At 37.5% G+C, this 27599-nt stretch overlaps 1 protein-coding gene across 1 annotated transcript in view; it reads left to right on the top strand.

Annotated features, from left to right (window-relative positions):
- Positions 1–26105, top strand: part of PPP4R1 (protein phosphatase 4 regulatory subunit 1) — a 56876-nt gene extending 30771 nt beyond the window's left edge. The window contains exons 11-20 of the mRNA XM_081096506.1: positions 4420–4940; positions 9549–9721; positions 11001–11096; positions 15494–15679; positions 16394–16555; positions 21371–21471; positions 23175–23295; positions 23392–23526; positions 24007–24148; positions 25004–26105. Coding sequence (XP_080952632.1) covers positions 4420–4940; positions 9549–9721; positions 11001–11096; positions 15494–15679; positions 16394–16555; positions 21371–21471; positions 23175–23295; positions 23392–23526; positions 24007–24148; positions 25004–25167 — 1801 coding nt within the window. The 3' untranslated portion in view covers positions 25168–26105. The remainder of the gene's footprint in view (positions 1–4419; positions 4941–9548; positions 9722–11000; positions 11097–15493; positions 15680–16393; positions 16556–21370; positions 21472–23174; positions 23296–23391; positions 23527–24006; positions 24149–25003) is intronic.
- Positions 26106–27599: the final 1494 nt, after the last annotated feature.

The following is a 27599-nucleotide window of genomic DNA, read 5'->3' as shown; positions in this document are numbered from 1 at the left end:
TTGGGAAATAATTCTCATTATGCAGAACCATGTCTCCTCAATTTTCAAAAAATGTTTGCTTGTATAATGGCATTTGGAAGTCCGATAATTCAGAATATCAGAATTTTGGCATCTAGCAGCTTGATCTTGCATTGACTCTTATCCAGTTCTAGGAAAAATCTGTATTTATTATTATTTTTAATATGTTTTTGTTGATTTCAGAGAGGAAGGGAGAGAGATAGAAACATTATAATGATGAGAGAGAATCATTGATTGGCTGCCTCCTGCACAACCCCTACTGGGGATAGAGCCCTCCATCTGGGGCATGTGCCCTGACTGGGAATCAAACCATAATCTCCAGGTTCATAGGTTGAGGCTCAACCACTGAGCCACTCCAGCCAGGCAGGAAAATCTGTATTTAGAGAACTTTTATTTTTTGACAATTTGAAGCAACTATAATTCATACATGTATAATTCTTCCCAAAATTTAATACTGGGAAAGCTTTTTTTTTTTTTTTCTTTTAAAAACTGTACAAACTAGTAATTTTACATTAGTCAAGTAGAATTACTTGGCTGTTCTTTTTGTTTTTTAGGCTAAGAATATTAAAATGTAGTATTCCTTTCTTAAAAATGTGTTTTTATTGATTTTAAAGAAAGCGGAAGGGGCAGTGGGGGGAGAGAGAGAGAGAAACATCAATCTGCTGCCTCTTACATGTACCCCAATCAGGGATCGAGCAGCAGCCATGGCAAAATTTAATATTCTTAATTAATTTTAATATTAAAATTTAACTTGAATGCTAAGGTAAAAATAATGATCAAGGAACTTCATGCCCTTGGAATAGTTTTATATACTTAATTGCATTCTTTTTGTATATTTTAAATGGAACTTTCTAAAATTCATCAGATAATAGTTGAAGTATTACAAGTTTTACTCATTTGCTCCCTACCCTCACAAAACAATACCTTGTTACTATAATTTTTAAAATTTAGTTTGCATATCAGAAAAATTGCAAAAATAAAAGAGAATTCCATATACCCTTTACTCAGATTCTCCAAATGTCAACATTTTACCATATTTGCTTTATTATTCCTTTTTTCTGAGTTTTTGAGAATAAATTTTAGACATGTGAAAACTGTTTTACTTTTTTTACTTTCTTAAATATTTTACTGTGTATTTCCTCAAAACATAGACATTAATATAACCACACAGTCTAATTACCAAAATTAAGAAATTAGTGTAGATACAATACTGTCGTCTTAATCTAAAGACTTCATTCAGATTTTACCAATTATTCCACTAATGTTCTTTTTTTTTTTTTTTTAAATGTTTTTATTGATTTCAGAGAGGGGAAGGGAGAAGAAGAGAGAGGTAGAATCATCAATGATGAGAGAGAATCATGGATTGGCTGCCTCCTGCATATCCCCGACTGGGGATTGAGCCCACAACCCAGGTATGTGCCCAGATCAAGAATCAAACTGAGACCTCCTCATTCATAGGTTGACAATCAGTGAGCCACATTGGTGAGCCACTAATGTTTTTTAAAACAAAAGAAGAAATATATTTTAATAAGAACAACATAATTGGAAAATATTACATAATTCATACACATATAGAAGACATTTGTTTTGCATAATAGCACTAGCTTTAAGAACTCTTTTGGAGAGGGAAAGGATCTTATAAGCCATCTAAGCCAGTTCCTCATTTTTATGAATAAGGAGTACATGAGGAATGTGAGTCCCTAAAAGGCTTGGAGTTTTAGATTAATGTAGTGCCAATACTAGGATAAGTATCTAAGAATTTGCAATTCAATCTTTTCACAGTTGTAACAGAATTTTATTATGTATGCATACTATATATTTTACAGTTAATAAGACTGGAAGGGGGAAAAAAAAAAAAGAATGGGAGGGCAACACCAGAATTTAAAATGTCTCTGTCATATTTTCAGATGACTTATTAGATATTTTTATCTCTATTTTAAAACTTTTTAAAAATAATTATGTGTTTTTTAAAAGTGTTTCTGATAATGTGAACATTGCTCTTAGATAAAGCCACATCAGAGGAAAGGTGATACTTTCATGAGATTGTGTATGGTTGACTATTAAACATGTATGGGATTTACATAGTTGTTAACGCCACCTTCCACTTTTGCATAGTTCTGGCAGGCCTGCGGTTTAATATCTTTCATTGTGTGCATGTAAAGGCACATAATGTTTCATGGGAACAATTTTAATCCCCCCCCACACACACACACATGCATACTCATCTTACAAATTACCTACATATCCATCCTTCTCTCATGTTTCTTAGAGTTTTCTCTTCATCTATCCATCTGTGTTATTGAGCCCATATTCTTACTGCTTTATCATTATTTCATCATTCTCCTATGTCTCCAGTTCCCTCACCTCTTAAAACCCTTTCTTTAAGCCTAAAATATACTCATCTTTACTATCCCTTATATAAGAAAAATGCCTTCACTCTGTGTTATTCTGTGTGACTGCTGTGTTTTCCTTCATTCATATTTCTTGCCTTACATCTAAGCCCTACACATGTCCCTCTGACTTGATGACCTCCCAATCTGTCTCCAGTGTCTGACCAGTTTCCCATGGACATCACCACCACCTTTGACATAGACACCTAACTCAGTCTGTCCAAACTGGAACTCATTAGCTTTCTCATTGAATTGTTCTTGCATTTTCCACTTTTAGTTGGTGCTACCAGTATCTAATCAGTTGCTCTAGCCAGAAATCTGGATATCTTCCCAGATACCTCCCTTTGTTTCTCCAGCATGCAGTAAACGAACAAGTCCTATTGGTTTTGTCATCATTGAATGTGTTTACTTCTACTGTAACCCCAAATACAGTGCCTTCATTCAGAAAGTCATCACTGCCTATCACCTACTCTCTTATGTTTCCTGCCTCTTGTCTCACCTCCAACCAATTTTCTGTACTGCTTCCAGAATGGTCTTTCAAAAATAACATCTAAAAATGTAAGTCTCTTAATTCCTACCTTATTTCCTATAGCCCATACGATAAATTCCAGAGGTATTTAGTATGGAATATAGTGATTCCTGCAAAGTTTTTCATCCTTGTCATCTATCATTTCCTTCTTTTAGCCATAATAAACTCATTGCTCTTTTCTGAATGTGTTCTACCACCTTTATCACCCTTACCTTTGCATATGCTGTTTCTTCTTTCCATACATTTTCTTCCCCTTAGCCTCATAAACATTTATTGGTTCTTCTAAATACAACTTATATCATTTCCTCTGAAGCCTTTTAATTTCAACTCTCAATTCTATCTCCTGTGTTCATTGTGCATACTTATATATTTACCATGCTACCTGAGAATTATTTGCTTATAAGTTCTTTTTTTTTTATTTGCTTCTAATTATAGTCTCATGAATAAGATCTACATTTCACATATGAATCCTCAATATCCATTTTATTTCTGGTTCCTAGTAGGTGCTCAGTATATATTAGTAAATTTAATCGAGTCTAATAAAATGTAGGGGATAAACATTAATGTAGTGCTTTAGTTTACATAATGAATGGCGATAATCTGTGGTCTTTAGGAATTTGTACCATCTGTCTTTATTAATTAAGTCATGGCTCCATTTTGGTTAAAACCTATGGGAGTAGAGCTGGAAAGTGAAAAGAGCTGGAAGAAATAAAAATAACTTAAAACACTTGAGTGGATTTCTATATATTTTCTGAGATAGTAAATAAAATCTTTTGTAATGCTGTGTAGAGGTTTTTTTATTTTTATTTTTAAATATTAATTTTTAAAAATTCATTTTAGAGAGGAAGGGAGAGGGAGAGATATAGAAACATCAATGAGAGAGAAAATCATTGATCGGCTGCCTCTTAAATGCCCAAGATTGGGGATTGAACCCGGGCATATGCCTAACCAGGAATCGAATCATGACCTCTTGGTTCATAGGTCAACACTCAACCACTAAGCCACGCCAGTCAAGCTTTCTTTTCTTTTTAATGTAAGCAAATAGGTTTTAATTCTCAGCTTCTCATTATGTCATTGGAGCAGAGTGGCAGTGCCATAATCCTAAAAATCAGATAACTTTAAAAATGTGTCTATCTTAAAATGCATTGTAGGACTTTACCTTCCTACTATTTTTTATTAATTATTGAAATTATCATGGTATTGTAAGATTCCAGGATTCTTAAATGTTATTGCCTCCAACTAATATCTAATGCTTTAATATCTAGACTTAGGCTTACCAAATGTTTACATCTCTGAACACAGAACAACTGATGGAAAAAGAAGCATTATCAGTAATTTATGCAAATTACTCAATATGTATGGATACTCTGTACTTCATAATATTTAGCTCGTTTAAATGCTTTATGTAGTATCTGTCATTGATTTTTTTCCAGTAATTATTTTTATACTTTCATTTTTCCCCCCCAAATGAAACAATAAAAGGATCAGAGATCAAGAAGTCCCAGAGGATGTACAAATCAGGACAGAGGATGTTCCTTCAGATCCCAGTATTAGTAATTCCAGTGTCAAACTGGGAAACATGGAAGATCATACTGAAACAACTAGGAAATCTCCAGGTGAAATAAGTGTTCCAATGGACAGTTCTTTACTTTGTACTTTGTCCTCAGACTCTCATCAGGAAGCAGCTAGTAATGAAAATGATAAAAAACCTGGTAACTCCAAATCTACATTACGGCCAGAGCTTGGCACCAGTTCACAAGATTCTGCTCTCTTAGATCAGGAATTATACAACTCTTTCCATTTCTGGAGGACTCCTCTTCCTGAAATAGATCTAGATATAGAACTTGAGCAGGGCTCTGGGAATAAACTCAACCCAGAGAGACCAGAAGAAACACCTGAAGCAACCATACCAGGTTCTTCAAACATCACTATGGCCACCAGAAAGGAACTTGAAGAAATGATAGAAAATCTAGAGCCGCATATTGATGATCCGGATGTTAGAGGTATGGAATATTTAATCAAGTTCTTTATTCTAAAGTTGGTATAAAGTGTTTGCTTACCTCTTTTCCAGAAAAAATAAAAAATGCCTTCTTAAAAATTTGATCATTGTCATCATGTCTTGTCTTGATAACTACAATATTTTTAGGTAATTTCATTTAGATAAGCTCATCACTGTGTTCCTAACTAGTATTTACAGATTTGTTGATTCATAAATCTCTAAAATTTTCACAATCATTCAAACAGTGTTTTACATTTACGGTTTTAAATATTGTCCTGCCTTAACTATTTTGCTCTAGGTCTCATTAGCTTTTTCATAAAATAGCAGAGGACGCAGAGTTTTTAAAGGAAGGACCATGCGTTATTAACAGCTGACAAAAATAACCACAAAAATAACCTATTTTTCTGTGGAATATGATGTGTTTTGAGAGCTGTAGACGTCTGTCTATAAGAGTCTATTAGCTTACTTTCTCAGTTTTGACTTTTTTCCATTGGATTACACATTTATCACCTACATTATTTCCTTGTGAATGCAGCCATAAAGTTGTTCTGTGTTCAGATCAAAAGTTGCCTCTTATTAAGTGGAATATGTTTTCCCAGTGTGTGGGAACCAGATGTCCTGACGCAGTCCTGTTCTACTTGCTGAGGCTTGGGAAGTGATCAGGCCAGAACCTGAGCAGATGTTATCTTCCTGCCCCTTTGAAGACTGAGGCTTCCTAATGACTCATAACTTTACTCAGTGAAATCTGAGATGCTATTTAAAACAATTTTGACAAATCCTATAATTAGAGGTCTTTAGAACTTATATCTTTTTGTGGATATTTTTTGGCCTTGTTCTAAAACCTAAAATTTATAAACTATTGTTTTGCTCAATGTTAGTAAATACTTTTAAAGCAGCTAAAACGATAACCTTCAGTATCCTTCTAAAACATACAAAACCTTGTGTTCAAACTTTGAAAATTGCATTCTGGTGGTTAAGTTAGCAGTTATCTTTATTTGGCTTTAATTTATGATTAAATGATTTTTAAATTATTTTTAAATTATTTTCTATTATAATTTTACATTTGGAGGAAAATGATTTGATTAAAGGCAAATTCATATCCTTGATTGTTCAAAGTTAATTTAATTGGAAAATGGTCAGTTTCATTCTTTTTTAGGTTTATTGGGACATAATTTATATCAGTAAAATTTGGCCTCTTGAGTGGACAGTTCTGTGAGATTCAACAAACACATAGAGTTGTGTGTGACCACCACCTCAGTCAAGATACAGAACAGTTTCATCACCAGAACATTCTTTGTCCCCCTTTATAGTCAGTCCTTTCTTCCATGCCCAGCCTCTGACAACCTCTAATCTGTTTTCTGTCCCTATGATCTTGCTTTTTGTAGAATGCCACATAATAGAATCAAGCAGTAACTTCTTTTTTACTCTGTCACTTAATCTAATGTGTTTGAGATTTATCCTTGTTTCATGTATCAGTAGTTCATTCCTTTTTGTTATATTCTGAAACAAAAGCAAGAGCCGAGGAGTGAATATTTTCAATAGCATATCCTATTTTTTATCTCTCCTAGTAGATTATTTTTTATGAAAACACTAAAGGCCCAGTGCATGAAATTTGTGCCCTTGAAGTGGGGTCCCTCAGCCCGGCCTGCGCCCTCTTTCAGTCCAGGAGCCCTTGGGGGATGTCCAAATGACAGCTTACACCTGTTCCCTGCGGACATCCTTAGTGTAATGGCAGTGGCTTTTGGCTGAGCGGCACTCCTCCTATGGGAGCACATTGACCACCAGGGGGCAGCGTCTGTATTGAGCGTCTGCCCCCTGGTGGTCAGTGTGCATCATAGCGACCTGTCGTTTCTTTATTCATTCCTCAATTGTGGGTTCTGTTGTTGATTTTATTTACCCTGTTGAACCAGCATTCTGCATTTTACGACAACTTGATGTAACAAGAACTACATCATCAAGTTTTGTTTTGTTTGATAAATTAGAATATTCACCAAAACCTTGTCTTTGTATTCTCCCTCCATTTCTCTACACTCTTTCACCCCCAGATGAGGAAAATTGAGACACAGAGAATTACACCTAAAACTAAGGATGCTCATAGCTGAGGATAGTCAACTCTTGATAAATGTTTGTCTTTACAACTTTCAGCTTTTTGTTTAAATAAATTTTATTATCATTTAACAACTTAAGTTTTATTCAGTTGATCAAACTTCAATAACTTTTATACTTTGTTTTTCTTACACTCCATTTTTATGGAAAAAGGCTGTAATCCTGTTCTGGGAATTCTCGCTGTGTTTACTACAGTACCTTCTAGTTTTCTGGCATGCAGTAGGTACTTAACAAATACTGAAATATTGAATAGCTACTTTAATTTTTTTAACAAGCTAAAAATGATATGTATAGTTTGCTTTTTAAAAAGACCTACATGTACATATAAGCTTCAGTATATGACTCTGCATTTCAGAAGATGGCTAATACTTATCATGTTTGGCTTAAAATTGTATTGTAAATTTACAAGCTGTAATTGAGAGGTTTCAACACAAATACTATATTGTGATTTAATCAGTTCTCTTTCTGATTTACCTTTTAAACCTATCATGTTTTAAATTTGTCATGTTCTTGCCCCACCGGTGTGGCTCAGCAGTTGAGTGTCAACCCATGAACCAAGAGGTCACCAGATCTATTCCCAGTCACCTGATCAGGGCACATGCCTGGGTTGCGGGCTCAATCCCCACTAGGGGTCGTGCAGGAGGCAGCCAATCGATGAAGTTCCTCTCTCATCAATGTTCCTATCTCTCTATCACTTTCCCTTCCTCTGTTTCTAAAAATCAGTAAAAACATAGCTTTAAAAAAATTCAATTACCAAAAAGTTTTAAATTTATCATGTTCTTTCTGTTTATAAGAATAACTTTTATAACATAGCCATTTGTTTATTTATTTATTTATTTATTTATTTATTTATTTTATCATTACTTATTGAGCACTTACTATGTTCCTGATACTCCCCTAGTTACTAAATATATAGCAGCAACAAACCAGACAAAAATCCCAGCCTCAGAGAGCACAGAAGGTTGGGACAATACATTAACTGCCTGTGTCAAATGGCCTATCGTAAAACATAGCTAGGCAGTGCTAGGGATTTTCTGCTTTGGCTACAGAATTCTTAAGCATTTGATTTCATTGAAATCTGAGGCCATTTTTAATCCATAGTTAATTAAAATTTACTATGCCTTAATTTTCTGTATGTTAGGAGGTGTTTTGAGTTTTTAAAGGCATATACCTTAGTTTTGGATGTTTTTTCTTTTCTAATCTGCCATCGTGGCAAATTGCAGAAAATGTCTACTTTTTGGAAGGGCAGAACTTTAAGCCAAAATTGGAAACTAAATTCTGACCAGGGGCTAAACTTCAGCTTTACAAGCTTCTGTGCCACTTGTTCTTTCCCCTTATCACTGTTAGGTGGGGCATGTCATTGGGGGGGGCGCGGGTGAGGGGGGAGCAAGACTTAAGTTTTTTAAAATTTTAAAGCAGCCCTTGCTTCCCAATTTAACTCACCTTCCTTGAAGCATTGATGATTTTTAACTTCCTTGTAAGTTTTTGAGCAAAAATTTTAAATGTTTCCATGGACAATAATGAGATATTCCTTTTCAGAAAAAGAAAGCCCTTTCTTAGTTATAACAGAAATAGATCCTACATGAAAGGCCAAAAAGGGAAGTAGTAAAATATGAAGTAGGTGTAAGAGGTCCTCTTTTCCAAAATACTTACCCAGGGAATTTGCGGCTTTTCTGTTTTTGTCCAGAACATTTGGGATTGCCAAGCTGATTCAGGATTGAATTTCAGCAGTGCCCAAGTAGAATTATTGATATCAGTTTGATTTACCACAGCTAGGTTCATAGACTACAAAAGGAAAAATGGCCCAAGCTCACAAAATATAGATTTCTTTCCAGTTTAGGCCCAATGAAAGAATTCGGCACTTTTGGCAGTCGTGGTCAGAAAAAAATGATTTATCTCAGTTTTGAGTCACTTTCATAAGAAGGTATAACTCAAAACTTAGTGCTACTTGCCAGATTTAAGAACTTGATAAGTTGTCAGTTTGGTTTGTTGTAAACAAGACAGTACTCATTTGGGATCTGTGTTTGGGGCAAGTCATTGATTTCATTTTCAAAAAGAATTAGAGAAAAATAAACTGGAATAAGATATGAGATGTTTAAATGTAACTGCAACAAAAATCTTTGTAATTGCGATTGTTTTATGTTGGCAGGGTTTGTAAAGTGACTGCTCTTCTGCTAAAATAGCTTAGTAAGTAAGTCTTATAAGTTCGATTTATGCACTACCCAAACATAGTTAACTCACACTGAAATTGACTCCTTTTAATAAACTGGAGGTACCTCTAAAACTAGATAGCATTTCTCTTTTCATACTAACGCAGAATAATGTACAGTAGTGGATAAGCATTTTTAATCTCATGAAAGCATATTAGTTTTCTACTTTTTCTCTTGAAGGACTAATGATTTACCACGTAGAGGGTTTTTTTTCCAGCTTTTTGGTGGCAGTGTCAAAAAGTACACATTTCATTGTAATTCTGCCACTTATTATCATTTCCCTATTCTGCCTATAGCACAAGTGGACGTGCTGTCTGCTGCACTGCGAGCTTCCAATCTGGATGCTCACGAAGAGGCCAGCGATACAGAAAAGAGAAGTGATGTGCAAGATGAACTGTGTGTCAGTGAGCAACCAAACTGTAAAATAAATCATGATGCCTCCGTGCCTTTAATCAGCGATGCTGTTGAGGTAACAAACTCAGTAAAGTGTTTATCAAGTGAGAGTAGTTTGAATTAGAAGTGTTTCGTTGGGGAATAGTTGTAGCTAATCACTTTCTAGTTAGTATATTCTGTTTGTTGCTGATTTTCTTAGCTCTACCTTTTGTATAAAGTAAAAGTAAATGTCACCACATCCTGTGACTGGTGATCTGTTCAGTGCTTAGAAAGTAAATCCTAATCCTGTCTACATGACCATTTTAGTAGCTTCAATGTTAATGTAGCTTACTGCAGTGAAATAGTCTTACTGGAAACAAAGCCCTTTATCAAGAATAATTAACTCTTCCCTTTTTTTTTTGGAGAGGTGCTTTGTTTCTGATCGGACCATTTCACTGCAGCAAGCAACACAGTATTCTGAGCAGAAGATCAGGACTTGAGGCCATGTTGCGGAGGGCCAGTGGCATTATCTGGACTCTGGAGTGTGAGGGTGGGTACTGTTACTAGCATCATTTTTGCTGTATACTTGGAGCTGTTCTATATGATCCTTCCTTAATTTCCTACCACATCCCACCAAGCCAGCATCATTTGGTATCAGTATTTCTGATCCCTTGTTTTTATAAACAGAGAAGAACTACACCCCTGAATGTCAGAATCAAATGGTCACAGACAGAGTGGGTTGAATGAAAAGCTCAGGCAAGAGTACCTACGTACACACAGTGGGGATGGCAAGAGGGTTTTTAAACTTTAGTGGATTTCTGTTTTGTTTTTTGGTTGATGACATCTAGTATATTAGAAATTTTGTATAATATAGTTGGTTCAGAATGAATCCCTAACCACGATTATCATTGGAGATTTGAATACTATGCTGTCTTTGCATTTTGGAAGGTGTTGTTCTTTTTATTTTGGGGTTGTTTTGTGTGTGGGTTTTTTTTACTGTTAAAAATGTGTATTTGTGAAATTAGAAATAGCCAAGACTAGAAACAGTGGAAGAACTTCATATGACATCCCAAGTCCTCTATGTACTATTTTATAAACAAGCTAATTTTAAGTATTTGGGACATTTCAAAATTAATTCTAAATGTTAAATTACTTTTATTCTGAAATTCTTTTTCATACATGTAGCATCCTATTCAGCAAGTTTGATTTAAGGCAGGGGAAGTTCTTAATGAAGCCTTATGTATATTTATAAACTTTTAAAAACATGAAGAACTTATATGTATTTATATCTTTGGCAGTCTCAAATGGTAAGATAGTTTAGATGAAGGAAACTTATAGACAGTTCAACTTTTTAAGTAAATATTTTTTCCTAACAGAACATGGACTCCACCCTTCGTTATATTCATAATGACTCAGACTTGAGCACTAGTAGTAGTTTCAGCCCTGATGAGGAAAGAAGACCTAAAGTACAAGTAAGTGACAAAGGTGCTTTCTTCGGTGTGGCTGTTGTTACTTCCTCTTTTAAAGCTACTTTTCACTGAATTTGTTCTGTTTTAAAAATTAAGACTAATATAGCATGCTTTCTTTTTTCTTTTTTTATTAAATGTATTGGGGTGACATTGGTTAATATGATCATATAGGTTTCAGGCATGGATTTCCTTGTGACAAGATCTATATGTTGCACCTTGTGCCCACCATCCAAAGTCAAATTTTCTCCTGTCATCAAATATTAGGACCCTCTCATGTCACCATATATTAGGATCCCCTTCCCTTTGGCAACCACCACACTGCAGTTTGTGTTCACGAGTTTTAGTTTTATGTCCCACATATGAGTGAAATTATATGGTTCTTAGCTTTTTTTGACTGATTTCACTTAGCATAATATTTTCAAGGTCCACCCATATTGTGGCAAATGGCAGTATTTCATCCTTTGTGATGGCTGAGTAGTCTTCCACTGTGTATATGTACCACATCTTTGTCCAGTCCTCTATTGCAGGACACTTTGGTTGTTCCCATGTCTTGGCCACTGAATAATGCTGCAATGAACATAGGGGTGCATTTATCTTTGCAAATACATGTTTTCAAGTTTTTTGGGGTATATACCCAGGAAAGGGATTGCTGGGTCATATGGTAGGTAGCTCTATTCTTAATTTTATTAAGAACCTCCATACTGTTTTCTATAGTAGATGTATCAGTCCATTCCTACCAGCAGTAAATGAGGGTTCCCTTTTTTCCACACCTCTCCAACACTTGCTAGTGCTTATCTTGTTCATAATAGCCACTTTAAGAGGTGTGAGGTGGTATCTCATTTTAGTTTTGGTTTGCGTTTCCCTAATTGCTAGTAAGTTTGAACATCTTTTTTTCTATTGGCTGTTCATATGTCTTCTTGGGAGAGGTATATTTTCAGGTCCTCTACCCACTTTTTGATTGGGTTTGTTTGTTTGTTTGTTTGTTGTTGAGTTTTCTGAGTTGTTTATATATTTTGGAAATTAAACCTTTGTCAGAGCTACTGTTTGCAAATATTATCTCCTACCTGGCTGCCTGCCTCTCTATTTCGTTGTCAGTTTCTTTGCTGTGCAGAAGCTTTTTAGTTTGATATAGTCCCATTCATTTATTTTTGCCTTTACTTCCCTTGCCTTTGAGGTCAAGTTCATAAAATGTTCTCTGTGACCAAGGTTTATAAATTTGGTACATATATTCTGTGTAAACTGATCAGTAATAAGAAAATTGAAACAACCATCAAAAGCCTCCCCAAAACAAAAGTCCAGGATCAGATGGCTTAGTCAGTGAATTCTACCATTCAAAGAAGACTTAAAACTTATCCTCCTCAAACTCTTCCAAAAAATTAAGAGGCAGTACTTCCTAACACATTTTATGAGGCCAATATAACCCTGATACCAAAACCTGGCAAAGGTAACACACAAAAAGGAAAACTACAGACCAGTATCTCTGATGAATACAGATGCAGAAATCCTAAACAAAATACGAGCAAATAGAACACAACAGTACATCAGAAAAATAGTATGTAACGATCAAGTGGGATTTATTTCAGGGACACAAGGATGGTTCAACATATGCAAATTAATCAGTGTAATACACCACATTAACAAAAGAAAGGAAAATCATATGGTCTTATCAATAGATGCAGAAAAAGCATTTGATTAAATGCAACATCCATTTATGATTAAACACTCAGTAAAATAGGAATAGAAGGAAAGTACCTCAACATAATATCATAAAGTACCTCAGCTAATATCATACTCAATGGGGAAAAACTGAAAGCTTTTCCTCTAACATCAGGTATAAGACAAGGATGTCCACTCTCACCACTGTTATTGAACATAGTTCTGGAAGTCCTAGCCAGAGCAATAAGGCAAGAGAAAGAAACAAAAGGCATTCAAATAGGGAAGGAAAATGTCAAACTGTCACTTGTTGCAGATGACATGATTCTATAGAGAGAGAGAACCCTAAAGACTCCACCAAAAAACTATTACGGTCAAGTTGCAGGATACAAAGCCAATGTGCAAAAATCCATGCCTTCCTGAATATTAACAACAAAACTTCAGAGAAAGACAATTCTTTTTACAATTGCAACCAAGAAAATAAAATACCTAGGAATCAATGAAGAATATGAAAGACCTATGTACTGAAAATTAAAAGCATTATTAAAAGTGATTGAAAAAGACAACAAAATGGAAAAGTATTCCATGTTCATGGATTGGAAGAATCAACATAGTTGAAATGGCCATATTGTCCAAAGCAAAATACATATTTAATGCAATCCCCATCCAAATCCCAATGTCACTTATTAAAGAAATAGAATGAGAAATAATCAGATTTGTATGGAACCACAAAAGACCCTGAATAGCCAAAACAGTCCTGAGAAAAAAAGAACAAAGCTGGAGGTATCACACTACCTGACTTCAAATTATACTACAGAGCTATGATAATCAAAACAGCATGGTATTGGCAGGGAAACAGACACACAGATCAGTGAACAGAATAGAGAGCCCAGCTATAAAACCACATGTATATGGACAAATGATTTTTGACAAAGCCAGAAACACACGATGGAGTAAAGATAGTCTCTTCAATAAATGGTGCTGGGAAAACTGGAAAGCCACATGCAAGAGAATGAAACTGGATTACAGTTTGCCCCCATGCTTTCAATAAGAAAATTCAAATAAGAATAAAATATAAGCAAAAATCTTTCTCTACTCACACCTCTTATCCTATTTTTCATTCAGAATAATCACAATTTCTTCTGTATTCCTTCATAAATTTATTGTGGATATATAAATATTGTGGGTATATATGTATCCTTTTCTGTTTTTCAAAGAAAAATAGAATCATACCATCATACCAAGATATTTCGTCATGCCTAAGTTGCCAAGAATTCTAAGATACAGCTTGATTTTAGAGATGAAAACATGTAAAAAAGGGAGGGGGACTTAATAAAGTGCCATCAATAACAAGTGGCACTCCAGTTGTAGAGATTTTAAATGTGGGAAAATATGTTTATGGAATCATCAGAACATTATAGTTTATGTCTTGCCTTTTGTTTCTTTCTTTTTCTTTTTTTTCTTTTTTTTTTAAGTTGTATCTTGGAGATCTTTCCATTTGAGCACATAAGGACTCCATTGGGAGCAGGTGCTATAACTTCAGTAGTCCCTCACATGCTTCCAGGTCTCATTGCACTGTCATATTACAAGCTGTGTTACATTCATCATGATTATGCATGTTATTTCCTTCTAGGACTAAAAACCTTTTTTTAAAAAATATATTTTTATTGATTTCAGAGAGGAAGGGAGAAAGAGAGAGAGAAACATCTATGATGAGAGAGAATCATTGATCGGCTGCCTCCTGCATGTCCCCTACTGAGGATCGAGCCCACAACCCGGGCATGTGCCCTTGACTGGAATCAAGTCCGGGACCCTTCAGTCTGCAGGGTGATGCTCTATCCACTGAGCCAAACCAGCTAAGGCTATAAATCTTATTATAAGTGGATTTCCTAGGTTAAATGGTATATATTCTTTATTTTTGTAGGTTCTGTTTATTAAAAATGGAATCGGTCTTTTAAAAATGTTCACAGTCTTTTAAGTATGCTTTTACCAAAAATTGGAGATATTTTCAAGTCAGTACATGCATTTTGTCTCATTCTTTTAATGAATTTATTTCCATTTTAATTTATTTTTTAAAAGTAGATAAGTTTACATAGTTCAAAATTTAAAAGGTACAAAGGCATTCAGTGATTTTTTTTCCTTCCCAGTGTTTCTCCTACACCATCCATTTTGCTTCCCCCAAACGAACCAATTTCACCTTTCTTTTGTATATCCTTCCAAAGCTATATTATACGTACATAACCAAGACTGTATATACATTCTTCTTTGTCTCACATTTACATAAATAGCTAGCTGTGTATACACTTTAAATTTTTATAGATAATTGGTAAATTTCCATCTGAAGGCAGGTGATGGTGTTTTTTTAAAAAAAAATACATGTTGGTAATAGTGTATAAAAGTACCTGTAACCACATTCACTAGGTTACATCAACCTTTATAATCTTTGCTAACATTGAAAGGTGCTGGTCATATTTTTAATATTTCTTTTAAATTTAGAAATCAATTCTAATTGTCCTTTAAGCTGTTTTCTGTTTTAAGATCTTATTCATTGTTTTTCCTCTAGAGTTGCTTTTATTTATATATGCATTCTCCTCAGCATGTTTCTTTTCAGTTATATAACTGAAAATTTCAGATTGTTTTTTCTTTACTATTTCAAATGCTATGCTAAATTCATATATTTAAAAGTAAGTTCACCTAACTTATATCTAAACTGCTCAAAATGCATCCCTGTCCTGTCTCTTCATTAGGACGTTGTGCCTCAGGCTCTATTAGATCAGTATTTATCTATGACTGACCCCTCTCGTGCACAGACAGTCGACACTGAAATTGCTAAGCACTGTGCATACAGTCTCCCAGGCGTGGCCCTGACCCTTGGCAGGCAGAACTGGCACTGCCTAAGAGAGACTTACGAGACCCTGGCATCAGACATGCAGGTGAGTAAAACAGCCAAGGCCTTAACAGCATGTGCATATAGAAGGCACAGTGTGTTGCCCTTCAAAACCCAATAGAATTTCTGTTCATGTTCTAGCAGGTACTTGGTATTATAGGAATTATGTGCAGAAGAGCTTGAACCAAAGACCTTTCTTTTTACATTGTTCAAGTTCCACAGTTTGGTGACTTCTTTTTTATCTAAAGTATTAGAAATGATCACATCTGACATGTCTAAGTTCCTAATTTATAAATGTGTTATTATCTAAAATTTATGTGTAGATTAATTCTTAAAACTATAGGATCTCGTTTTCTCCATAGAAGCAGTGTTATAAATGCTTCTATTTAAAAGCCTTGATAGAACTGTAGTATTATTGACACTGCGGAGTTTTGAGCTTGGAGTGCTATGAGCTTCGCTGTACAGGTGGGAGAAGGTTAACAATGTGTGCGTGCATGCTCTTCTCTGCACCACACACCACCACACCCTTGGAAAGAGACAGAGTGTGAAACATTGACCCTTGGTAATGTGTCTGGATATCTATGACTTTTTGTGGCTCATGGGCTTTGTTGACTTAACTTCCTCTGCCACAGTTTTCCAGAGGAACTGAGACCTTAGAAAGCGAAACTGCCGATAAGGGGGAACTACCGTGTTGTCTAAAAGTTCAAGAACTAAGTACTTTGTATTTAGCTTACTAATGCAATTATTTTTATTTTTGCAGTGGAAAGTTCGAAGAACTTTAGCCTTCTCCATCCATGAGCTTGCAGTTATTCTCGGAGATCAATTGACAGCTATAGATCTGGTTCCAATTTTTAATGGATTTTTAAAAGACCTCGATGAAGTAAGGATAGGTGTCCTTAAACACTTGCATGATTTTTTGAAGGTAACTTTAAATTCTTTTGCATAAAAACACACTAAAATTCCACTGTAAATCTAAAATATTAATTTTCTGCTACTACCAAGATCAGTTTCTGTACGTTCTATAGAAGAAAATGCTTTCAGGAGTTGATGGTGAGCTGTGACTTAATCTAATCATTTTTGCTGGTGTCATTTTAATTTTTAATTAAAAAAAAAAATGCGCTGCCCTGATCAGTGTGGCTCAGTTGGTTGGAGTGTCGTCCCATACACCAGTAGGTGGTGAAATCAATTCCCAGTCAGGGCACATCCCTGGGCTATGGGTTCGTCCTCCAGGTCAGGGCAAGTGCAGAGGCAACCAATTGATGTTTCTTATATCAATGTTTCTCTCTCTCTCCTCTCTCCCTCCCCACTTCCTGTCTCTAAAATTCATTTTAAATAAATACGCTAAATTTCATTTTTAAAGATGTTAGGACATGTTTATAAATATTTGTACTTTTTCAAAATTAATGAATTGTGTAAAAGATTTTCATTAACATTAAGTTTTAAGGTTTTATGGGTGTTTCAGAAGAATTTAACCTTAGTCCTCACTCCTTTGATGTGGGAACTTGGTGTCTGAGGTGAACAGCCCTAACTTTACAAATTGCTTGATACTGGCATACTGTTGTTAGACTTTAGCCTTGAAATTGGCACTCTCGTAGTTCTTTTCAAAAAAAAAATTTTCAATTACAGTTTATAGTCAATATAAATTTTATTAGTCTCAGGTGTATAGCATAGTGGTTAGACAATCAAATACTTCATAAAGTGTTCCCCCAGTATTTCCAGTACCCACCTGGCCACATAAGCAGCAATTTTCAACCAGTGTGCCACAAAGAATTTTTAAAACATGCTAATACCTGACGATTTGGTCAAGGGCACTGACCTCTTTTCCCTTAGATCAGTGGTTCTCAACCTTCCTAATGCCGCGACCCTTTAATATTGTTCCTCATGTTGTGGTGACCCCCAACCATAAAATTATTTTTGTTGCTACTTCATAACTATAATTTTGCTACTGTTATGCATCGTAATGTAAATATCTGATATGCAAGATGTATTTTCATTGTTACAAATTGGACATAATTAAAGCATAGTCACAAAAACAATATGTAATTATATATGTGTTTTCCGATGGTCTTAGGCGACCCCTGTGAAATGGTCGTTTGACCCCCAAAGGGGTCGCGACCCACAGGTTGAGAACCACTGCCTTAAGATTGTCAAATAAAAAAATGACAGTAGCCAACACAATAGTCATCTAATGTGAATGAATCAAAATTATACTCATTTTTTGTCATATTGGCACAAAATCTATTTTTTGATGTGCTGCAGAATTGTAGTAATTAATTTGTGTGTGCCATGAGATGAAAAAGGTTGAAAATTGCTGACATACATAGTTATTACAATACTAGAGGCCCAGTGCACAAAAATTTGTGCACTCGGGGGGGTGGGGGATGTCCCCTCAGCCCGGCCTGTGCCTTCTCGCAGTCTGGGACCCCTCAGGGGATGACCACCTGCTGCCTTAGGCCTGCTCCCCGGAGGATTGGGCCTAAGCTGGCAATCAGACATCCCTCTGGCAGCCCGGCAGGCCTCAGGGGATGTCCACTTGCTAGCAGGGAGCAGGCCTAAACTGCAGTCGGACATCCTTAGTGCTGCTGAGGAGGCAGGAGAGGCTCCCACCACCACCGCTGTACTGGCAGCCATCAGCCTGGCTTGTGGCTGAGCAGAGCTCCCCCATGTGGGAGCGCACTGACCACCAGAGGGCAGCTCCTGCATTGAGCGTCTGCCCCCTTGTGGTTAGTGTGTGTCATAGTGACCAGTCATTCCCAGTGTTTCTGCTGTTAGGGTCAGTTTGCATATTACCCTTTTACTATATAGGATAGAGGCCTGGTGTACAGGTGGGGGCCGGCTGGTTTGCCCTGAAGGGTGTCCCGGATCAGGGTGGGGGTCCTGCTGGGGTGCCTGGCCAGCCTGCTGATGGCTGTTTGCAGCTGGTCACACCCCCTTCAGGGTGGGGGTCCCCACTGGGGTGCCTGGCCAGTCTGGGTGAGGGGCTGAGGGCCATTTTCAGGCTGGCCTGCAACTGAAGCTCCCAACCTCTCCTTTTTTTCTTTTTTTTTAATTCTGGGATTTATTTATCTTCTATAATTGAAATTCTGTTGCCTTCACTGGCGCTCTCAGCTCTGAAGCTGCGGCTGGCTGAAAGCAGGTATCTGGGATTTGTTTAGCTTCTATAATTGAAATTTTGTTGCTGTCCTACTCCTCCAGCTCTGAGGCCGCGGCTGGCTGAAAGCAGGTATCTAGGGTTTGTTTAGCTTCTATAATTGAAACTTTGTTGCTTTCGGGCTCAGAGCCAGGCCACGGCAGGCATGGAACCTTGGCTTCCTCCATCACTGGAGTAAGCAAACCTCCTGCTCGCTTCAGCTGCGTGGCTGCCGGCCGCCATCTTGGTTGGCAGTTAATTTTCATATCTCGCTGATTAGCCAATGGGAAGCGTAGCAGAGGTACGGTTAATTACCCTTTTTGTCTTTTATTAGATAGGATTATTGACTGTATTCTCTATGCTGTACTTTATATCCCATGACTGTTTTGTAACTCTAAATTTGTACTTCTTAATCCCCTCACCTTTTTCACCCAGTCAGCCCCCCAACATCCCCCCGCTTTGGCAACCAACAGTCTGTTCTGTGTATGGTTTTCTTGTAGTTCTAAGGTTTGAGGAATTACCTTGTAATCCTACTTTTTAAAAAACATTGATACCATGTTGTTGTATTTTATACAGATTATACTGAAATTTTTCTAATTTTCCTAATTAATGTCCTTCGTGGCTATTTTTCCCTCAATTCAGAATCCAATTAAGAATTGCATATTGAATTTAAATATCATGTATCTTTAGCCCCCTGAAATCTAGAATAGTTCCCCTGACTTTTTGTTTTTAATGAAATTGGCATTTTTGAAGAGGCCAAGCCAGTTGTTTTGCAGAATGCCCCTCAATTTGAAATTGTCTGATTGCTGTTACACAATTAGATTCACGTTAAACAGGTTTCCTTTGCAGGAATATTACCCATCTGTATAGGTCAGCAGGTGTTTTCTGAATGCATCATATCAGGCCTAACATGATGTTAGCTCTTGTGATTACTGGTGACGCTGAGTCCCGTCACTTGGTTATGGTAGTTTCGGCTCACTTCCTCCATTGTAAAACAACCTTTCACCTTTGTGATTAGTAGCTTCTTGATGAGGTGATCTTTCAGACTTTGAACATCTTTTTCCCCAAATCTTTCACCCAGTGCTTTTTTTATCCATGCATCAAAATGAGGTTCTTGCGTGAATCAGTTGGTACTGTGTTGGCTGTAAAATACCGATTTTCTGTTTTTATAATTCCTTCTACACTTATTAATTGCCTTTCTCATGTAAAGATAACCTTTTTTTTTCTTACACTTTTTGGAAATATTTTAGTATTTGTGTGATCTCTAGAATTACTTTTTTATGTAATGTAACATAATCCATTTTTATCATTTGTTTTGAACGTTAAATTTGACTAATTTGATATTGTTATCTCTACTTCCAGTCTAATACCTTTTTCCACTTTATTTTTTTTTCATGGTAAAAACTTTTGTTAATAATGTTAATATATTTAGTCATTTTTTTCAGTTCCACTACATATATGCAGTAGTTTCAGAATTACTCCACTAGTAATAATTGCAACATGAAATCAACTAAGTCATGTTTGAGATTTCCTTCAGCACTTTCTATCCTTAGAACATATCCCATGAAGATGTATGGTCAGAGTACTAAGTTCACTCTGTGATTCTTATCTATTTATGTACACTTATGTTTATTTGCTTCTATTTATATAAAATTTTAGGATTCCCCCCATGTTGACTATAAACCTACTTTTAAATATTTGTAGAGCAATTTCAGGAAAGGGTGGGGCAAAAGTAGGTTTACAGTTGTGAGTACACAAAACAGTTTATTCTTCTACTAGAGGTCCGGTGCACAAAATTTGTGCACGGGTAGAGTCCCTAGGCCTGACCAGTGATCAGGGCCGATCTGTGGGGCAATAGGCGGGTGATTGGGGGGGCCCTTGCTGGCACCCACCTTGGCCGGCCTGGCACCAGCCCTGCCCCCCACTGCCACTGCCAGTGGCCTCCCTCTGTAGGGCGACCAGGGGGATGCTCGGGGGCCCCCTGCTGGCACCTGCCTTGGCTGGCCTGGGGCCTGCGGACTGGGTTAAGAGTCTGTGTTAAGAGTCTGTAAGAGTCTGCCCCCTGGTGGTCAGTGCACATCGTAGTGACCAGTCGTTCTGCCATTCAGTTGATTTGCATATTAAGCTTTTATTATATAGATTAAATTATTTTTTTTCTATATGAACAACATTAAGCCTACTTTTGCCACCACCCTGTATTTATTGAACACCTGTTATGTGCCATCATAGTGCCATCTGCTGGGCATATATATGTGAATAAGAACATAATTTCTGTCTTCAGAGAGTTCATGATAATGAGGGTGTCATGTGAATAAAGTAGATGTGCTGTAATAAAGCTATGCTATGGTACTGTAGAGTTCAGTGGAAGTCACTTGCTGGCTCAAGAAACAAACCTTTGAAAAGAGGATAATGACTCTTAAAGGTAAAGGTAAACGGGGATTATCAGGGAAAAGAACCTAATACCTATTTTTAAGACCATTAAATGTATTTACTGAATGTATTCTCCTGTAAAAAATTAACCATATCATTTATAGTCATTTTTCAGCAGTCTAGTAAAAGAAGTAATGTCTGTGCTTTGTCCTAGTGAATTTGTTGTTGTTATTTCAGCTTCTTCATATTGACAAAAGAAGAGAATATCTTTATCAACTTCAGGAGTTTTTGGTGACAGATAATAGTAGAAATTGGCGTTTTCGAGCTGAACTGGCTGAGTAAGTTCTGACAGTTTATTAGACTATGTTTTGGAAGGGTGTGTATTTATTTTAGCTTTTCTGGGTTCATTACTCTGTGTAGATCCAATTTTCTGTCTGGTATCCTGCTCTTTAACATTTCTTGTAATGCAGGGACTTTTCTTTGCTTTTATTTATTTATTTTTAGTCTGTTTCTCTCTCTCCCTCTCTCTCTTTTTAATTGTGGTAAAATACACATAACCAGAGTTGCAATTGGTGACGTATAGTATGTTGATAGTAGTATACTGCCATTACCACTCTCTAATTCTAGACCATTTCATCATCTCAAAAGGAAACCTTCACCCCTCTCCACGCCCACCCATCCTCTAGCAGTCACTATCCTACTTCTGTCTCTGGATTTGCCTGTTCTGAGGATTTTATATACAGAATTATATAATATGTGGCTTTTTGTGTCTGGCTTCTTCACTCAGCATAATGTCTTTAAGATTTATTCACAGATAGATTTGTTCTTATTATAGATCTTAACCTCAGCATACAATTTTTTTTCTTATTAAATCAAGAACTTTCACTCTTTCACTTAAAGGAAACACTTAACAGCTTCTCCTTGGCAGATCCGATTTGCCAGCATCACTACTCTTGTGCTTTGGGACCAGTAATAAAGTTAGGGTCCCTTGAACACAGCAGGCTCTGTGATGCCTCAGCAGGCAGTGTGGGAATCAGTGACTGAGTGACCAGCAGGTGGGCGGGTGTGCAGTGTGGAGATGCTGACAAAGGGATGATTCAGTCCCAGGCAGGCAGGAACAGGGTTACTTGAGATTTCATCACACTACTCAGAACGGTGTGCAATTTAAAACTTACGGTTTTCTTAATCCTGGAATTTTCCATTTAATATTTTTGGACCATGATTGACATCTGGTTACTGAAACCATGACCACAATTCACTTCCTGCTGATTACAAATGTAAATAATATTAAACATAAAATCTGAAAGGCAAAATTCTTATTCATATTCAAGTTATTTCTTCATGAGCATTGTTGCATCTACTCAAATTAGCCTGGTGAATGCTGCTAGTCTTTAGTTCCCATCAGACGTAATGGGAAAGTTGGTAGAGGACCACTTACGATGTTATCCCTAGTAAATGTATCATTGCCTCAGAAGCTGTACTTAATAAGTAAGTACACTGGTAGAACTCTCATTTATTTATTTATTTATAAACAAAACTTTTTTAAAAATATTTTTTTATTTTCAGAGAGATAGAGAGAGAGAGAAACATCAATGATGAGAGAGAATCATTGATCGGCTGCCTCCTGCACATCCCACACTGGGGATCGAGCCCCCAATCCGGGCATGTACCCTGACTGGGAATTGAGTCTTGACCTCCTGGTTTATAGGTCATCCCTCAACCACTGAGCCAAGCTAGCTGGGCTAGAACTCTCTTATTTACATAATTGATTGTAGATGGAGGTTTCTCAGCACATTCTAAACAGTTACTATGAGAAAAATGTGTTTTGTGTTCCAATTGAACATACTAGGGAATGCTTTGCAGACTTAGCCATACAGAGATGGGAGGTGATGCTCTGCATGAGAGACCAGGTTAATTATTAGTCTTTGCCGGTGTCCATCTTACAAATAATATCCAGTATTACAATTATTCAGATGATCAACCTGTTTTCATTCGTCTTGTTTTAAAATTGTAACTGTATTTTTATAACTCACTTTTGTAGACAGCTGATCTTACTCCTAGAGTTATACAGTGCCAGAGATGTTTATGATTATTTACGCCCCATTGCTCTGAATCTATGTGCAGATAAAGTTTCTTCTGTTCGTTGGATTTCCTACAAGTTGGTATGTTTTAAGATTTTTATAATTTTAGGTCAGCAAAGTATTTAATAAGATCGTAAAACGAAGATATTCCTCACTTCTCCATGTTCTCTCTCCTAGGTCAGTGAGATGGTGAAGAAGCTGCACATGGCGACACCACCAACATTCGGCGTGGACCTCATCCATGAGCTTGTCGAAAATTTTGGTAGATGTCCCAAGTGGTCTGGTCGTCAAGCCTTTGTCTTTGTCTGCCAGGTAAGCAAAGACTCGGCCATTTGTGACACTTTTTTTTTAAAATCTAGAACTAGGTTTTATTCTTTTACTCTTTATCTCTCTCAACACCCTCTTTATTCTTGAAGGACAGAACTTTGCCACCTGGCTGATTATAGGATCCCCTATTCCTCAGTTGGGTATCTGCCTGGTTCACCAATCATTTATAAAGTCCACTGAGCTCTTTGTAAAGCTGTCCCCATGAGGGCACTTGGGGTCTGTGGAGCAGGGCACGGTGTGAGAATGAGTGTGACCGAGAACCCTCCAGGTCTGAGGAGCAGCTTAAAAACTGTCTCAGTGGGGGTTAAATTATGTCATTTTTGTTTTGAGTTCACAAGTGCCTGGAATATTGGTTTAAAATCTGTAGCAATTATATTGTTATTAAAAGACTTTTCTGAGCTAGTATTATGGCTTAAGTGGACTAACTAAATTTGCAACTCTAAAGCAGTTACTTCCTTTCCCCAGACTGTCATTGAAGATGATTGCCTTCCCATGGAACAGTTCGCTGTGCATCTGATGCCACATTTGCTAACCTTAGCAAATGATAGGGTTCCAAATGTTAGAGTGCTCCTTGCGAAGACACTACGACAAACTCTACTAGAAAAAGGTGGGTACACGACTCTTAGGAAAAGTGTCTGTGGCGGGGAGGAGATTCATAGACTATGTGAACAGATAAGGGCAACGAAAGGGACCTTTAATTATTGCCCTGCTAGTGAACTTTTTATAATTTAAAACTTACTAGTTTGAATATTGCACATTCACTTATGACTCTGAAAAATCACTGCCCTTGGAGCCCCACCCCCACCCTCTTGACATCTGTTATGTTGTTTGGGGCCCAGGAGGCATGTTTGTGTTTCCTCCTCATTTTCATTCTTACGCAGAAGACATATGCCCCGTATTATTGACTTTGATGCAAATTATAACTCCTCGAGATTCAGGTTGTTTTATTTGTTACAATCCCCCAAAATGTCTCATAAATATCATTTCAGTGCATGAACTCATGAATGAATCATAGAAAGACGCTTTTAATAGACTTCAAAGAATATGGGTAAATTAATATTGCTTTTTTCTCCTTTGGAATTCATTTAATTTTTTAAAATAGCAATTACAATAAAACAGCTAGAGAAGACTGGTTTTCAGTATATGTTTGGAATTTTGGAAGTGTTCCTTTTACTGAGCTAATTAATAGCTATAACACATAAGTTTTTAATATATTTATTAGCTTCACTGCCATTGAACATCATGAGACATGAGATTTAGTCAAATTATATCTGATAATTGTCTTAACGCTTGGGGAATTTTTCAACATAAAATCAATTTGGATTACTGTTTATAATTCAATATAGCTTGTGTTTATACCTGTAGAAAATCCTGTTTTATAATGATTAAGTACTTTGTATACTTGTGCTTATCAAAACTGAAAATTAGACTGATTTTGTTTGCAATCTGCACTTGTCTCCAGATTATTTCCTAACCTCGGCCAGCTGTCACCAGGAGGCTGTGGAACAAACCATCATGGCTCTTCAGATGGATCATGACAGTGACGTCAAGTACTTTGCAAGCATCCACCCTGCCAGCACCAAAATTTCTGAAGATGCTATGAGCACAGCTTCCTCAACCTACTAGAAAGCGTCATCCTCGGTGTCTTTCCCGCTTCCTAGGAAGCCGAGGTTCGACACGTGCTCCACACGCATGTGAGCTGGACACTTTGAGGATGAAGAGAGACCTTCCTCTCTTGCAGACTTAATTGCAGATGCAAGTTGCTTACACCGACACCAGGGATTTTAAGAGTCAAGAGAAAGTACAGTAAACACTATTATCTTATCTTGACTTTAAGGGAAAATAATTTCTCAGAGGATTGTAATTGTCACCGAAGCCTTAAAGCCTTCTGTCTTCCTGACTGAATGAAACTTGAATTGCAGAGCATTTTCCTTATGGAAGGGACAAGATTCCCAGAGACCTGCGTTTCTTCCCCTGGTTTTATTTAATGACCGATAGATGGAATTATAGCCAGACAGCGGCTGTGAGCCAGGACACGAGAGAGACCTTCAGTATTAACCTCACTGTTTCCACACAGGCAAGGACCTGTGCGCCTGTGACTAGCCGCCCAGTCCAGCCCTAAGTGTGAATAGTTTCTGACGTGTGTTAATGGGAAAGGAGATTTTTTAATTTCTCATAAGGGCTTGATGGTAACACTAAAGTAGACTATGATTTTAACTCATAAATGCAGCATATTGCTGTACACATTTACGTGTGCCGAGTTATCTATGTCCTGAATTTTTTCATGCTGGTCATGACCTGAATGGCATATATTAGCACGTATAGTGTGTCAGGTGTTTTTAACTGGATCATGATCAGCCCTGAGGTGCATCTTTTCCTTCCCATACTGTACATACCTGTGACACTCTTAGGAGTGCTGCAGTCTTTAATCATGCTGTTTAAAACTGTTGTGGCACAAGTTCTCTTGTCCAAATAAAATTTATTAATAAGATCTGTATAGAGAGATATATACAGTTTTGATTGTTTTATAGATGTCTGCGAATAAATGCAATTTGTGACCTGTATTAATGATTTAGTATAAAATGGGAAAACTAGATTAAAAATATGTCTTTTAACTAGTTTAGTAATTTCTTTGTAATCGGCTCATGCCCCCTGGGCTGGGTTCCACGCTTGGCAGGTGGCAGAGCATCCTGAGCGCTGTGCTCGCCGGGGCTGGTCGAGGTGTGTCTTGTCTCTCAGCAGGTGTGTTAGGTCAGTGGCAGCCAATTCCTGGAGCCTGTCTACTGTGCAGTCTTCGTTACACAGACCTTCCAAGGGGGAAAATGGGCTTCCAGAGGCAGTTATAAAAGCAAGCAAGCAAAGCTAAAAAATTAATGATTCAGCAGTTCTCTGAAATCCTCCCAGAAGCAAAAACAAAACTGCAAAAGAATTCATACTCAAACTATTAACTTCACAATAGATAAATAGAGTGGCAATAATTCTGTCCTTGGAGGGACTTAACACTGGTGGCTGATCTCAGAAGATATTCTGGTATCTCAGGACTTTTGAATAACCAAGGTGAAGAGGAAAACTACATTTTTCTCAGCCCATTGCCAGGTGTCTCAACCACACAAGTCCCTGTCTCTCCACCCTGCCTGCCTCCTCGGTCATGGCACACTGGGTGATGTCTGCTGCCCTTCCTCTTGTCTGGGAGAACGTTTTGTGAGCTTTCAGAGTATCCCTCACTAAACCAGCAGACTTCCTCTCTGCCGGGTGCAGTGGCTTGAGGGTCACCTTTTTGCCAAGTCTTGGGGGTATTTCTGAGAGCCAGACCACTGTTGAGTCGTTGTTTTTATAAGTTTTTACTGATTTTTAGAGAGAGGGGAAGAGGAAGAGGAAGAGAGAAACATGAAGATCTATCGGCTGCCTCCTGCATGCCCCCACCAGGGATCGAGCCCAACTTGGGCACATGCCCTGACCAGGAGTCGAACCAGTGACCTCTTGATACACGGGGTAATGCTCAATCACTGAGCGACACTGACCGGGCCAACTGTCAGTTTTCTAGAGTCCTCTGACTGAACCGGGCAGGTGCTGAGTTCCTGAGAGCGCCACCTTGTTAATGCCCTAAGAGCGGCCCAGGCTGCCGGCATACTGTCAGGGAACATCGCTCTGGGTGATGCTTAGTCTGCTGGGCAGGCCCACGTGCACTGTGGGTGCTGACTATTCTCAGACTCCTTGGTCCAGGTCCCACTTTCTATCTGGAAGAGAAGCTCCCTGCACACTGCAAGCTGAATATACCAGAGGAAACGTCCAGAATCTCACGTCCCCTCCAGTGTCAGCGTTACAGAGGAACATGGAATGCTTGAAACACCAGCCATGTGTGGTAGTGTATTTGGGGGGCGTTGGGGAGCAATGCTGCACACATGCATCTCAGGGCAGGCGGGAGCTGTGAGAAGGGGGTGGCGTGGCTTAAAACTGACCTCCTATATATCGGAAAGAGCACTGTGTGTCAGGCTCCAGGACACATTCTCCTTCCCATGTATGGTAACATTTCTGTACATTCCAGGAGACACAGAAGC

This window comes from Myotis nattereri, assembly GCF_964212035.1.
Source record: "Myotis nattereri genome assembly, chromosome: 8".
Taxonomy (NCBI): Eukaryota; Metazoa; Chordata; class Mammalia; order Chiroptera; family Vespertilionidae; genus Myotis; species Myotis nattereri.
The sequence above is the reverse complement of the archived record's forward strand: the minus strand, read 5'-3'. Positions and strand labels throughout refer to the sequence as shown.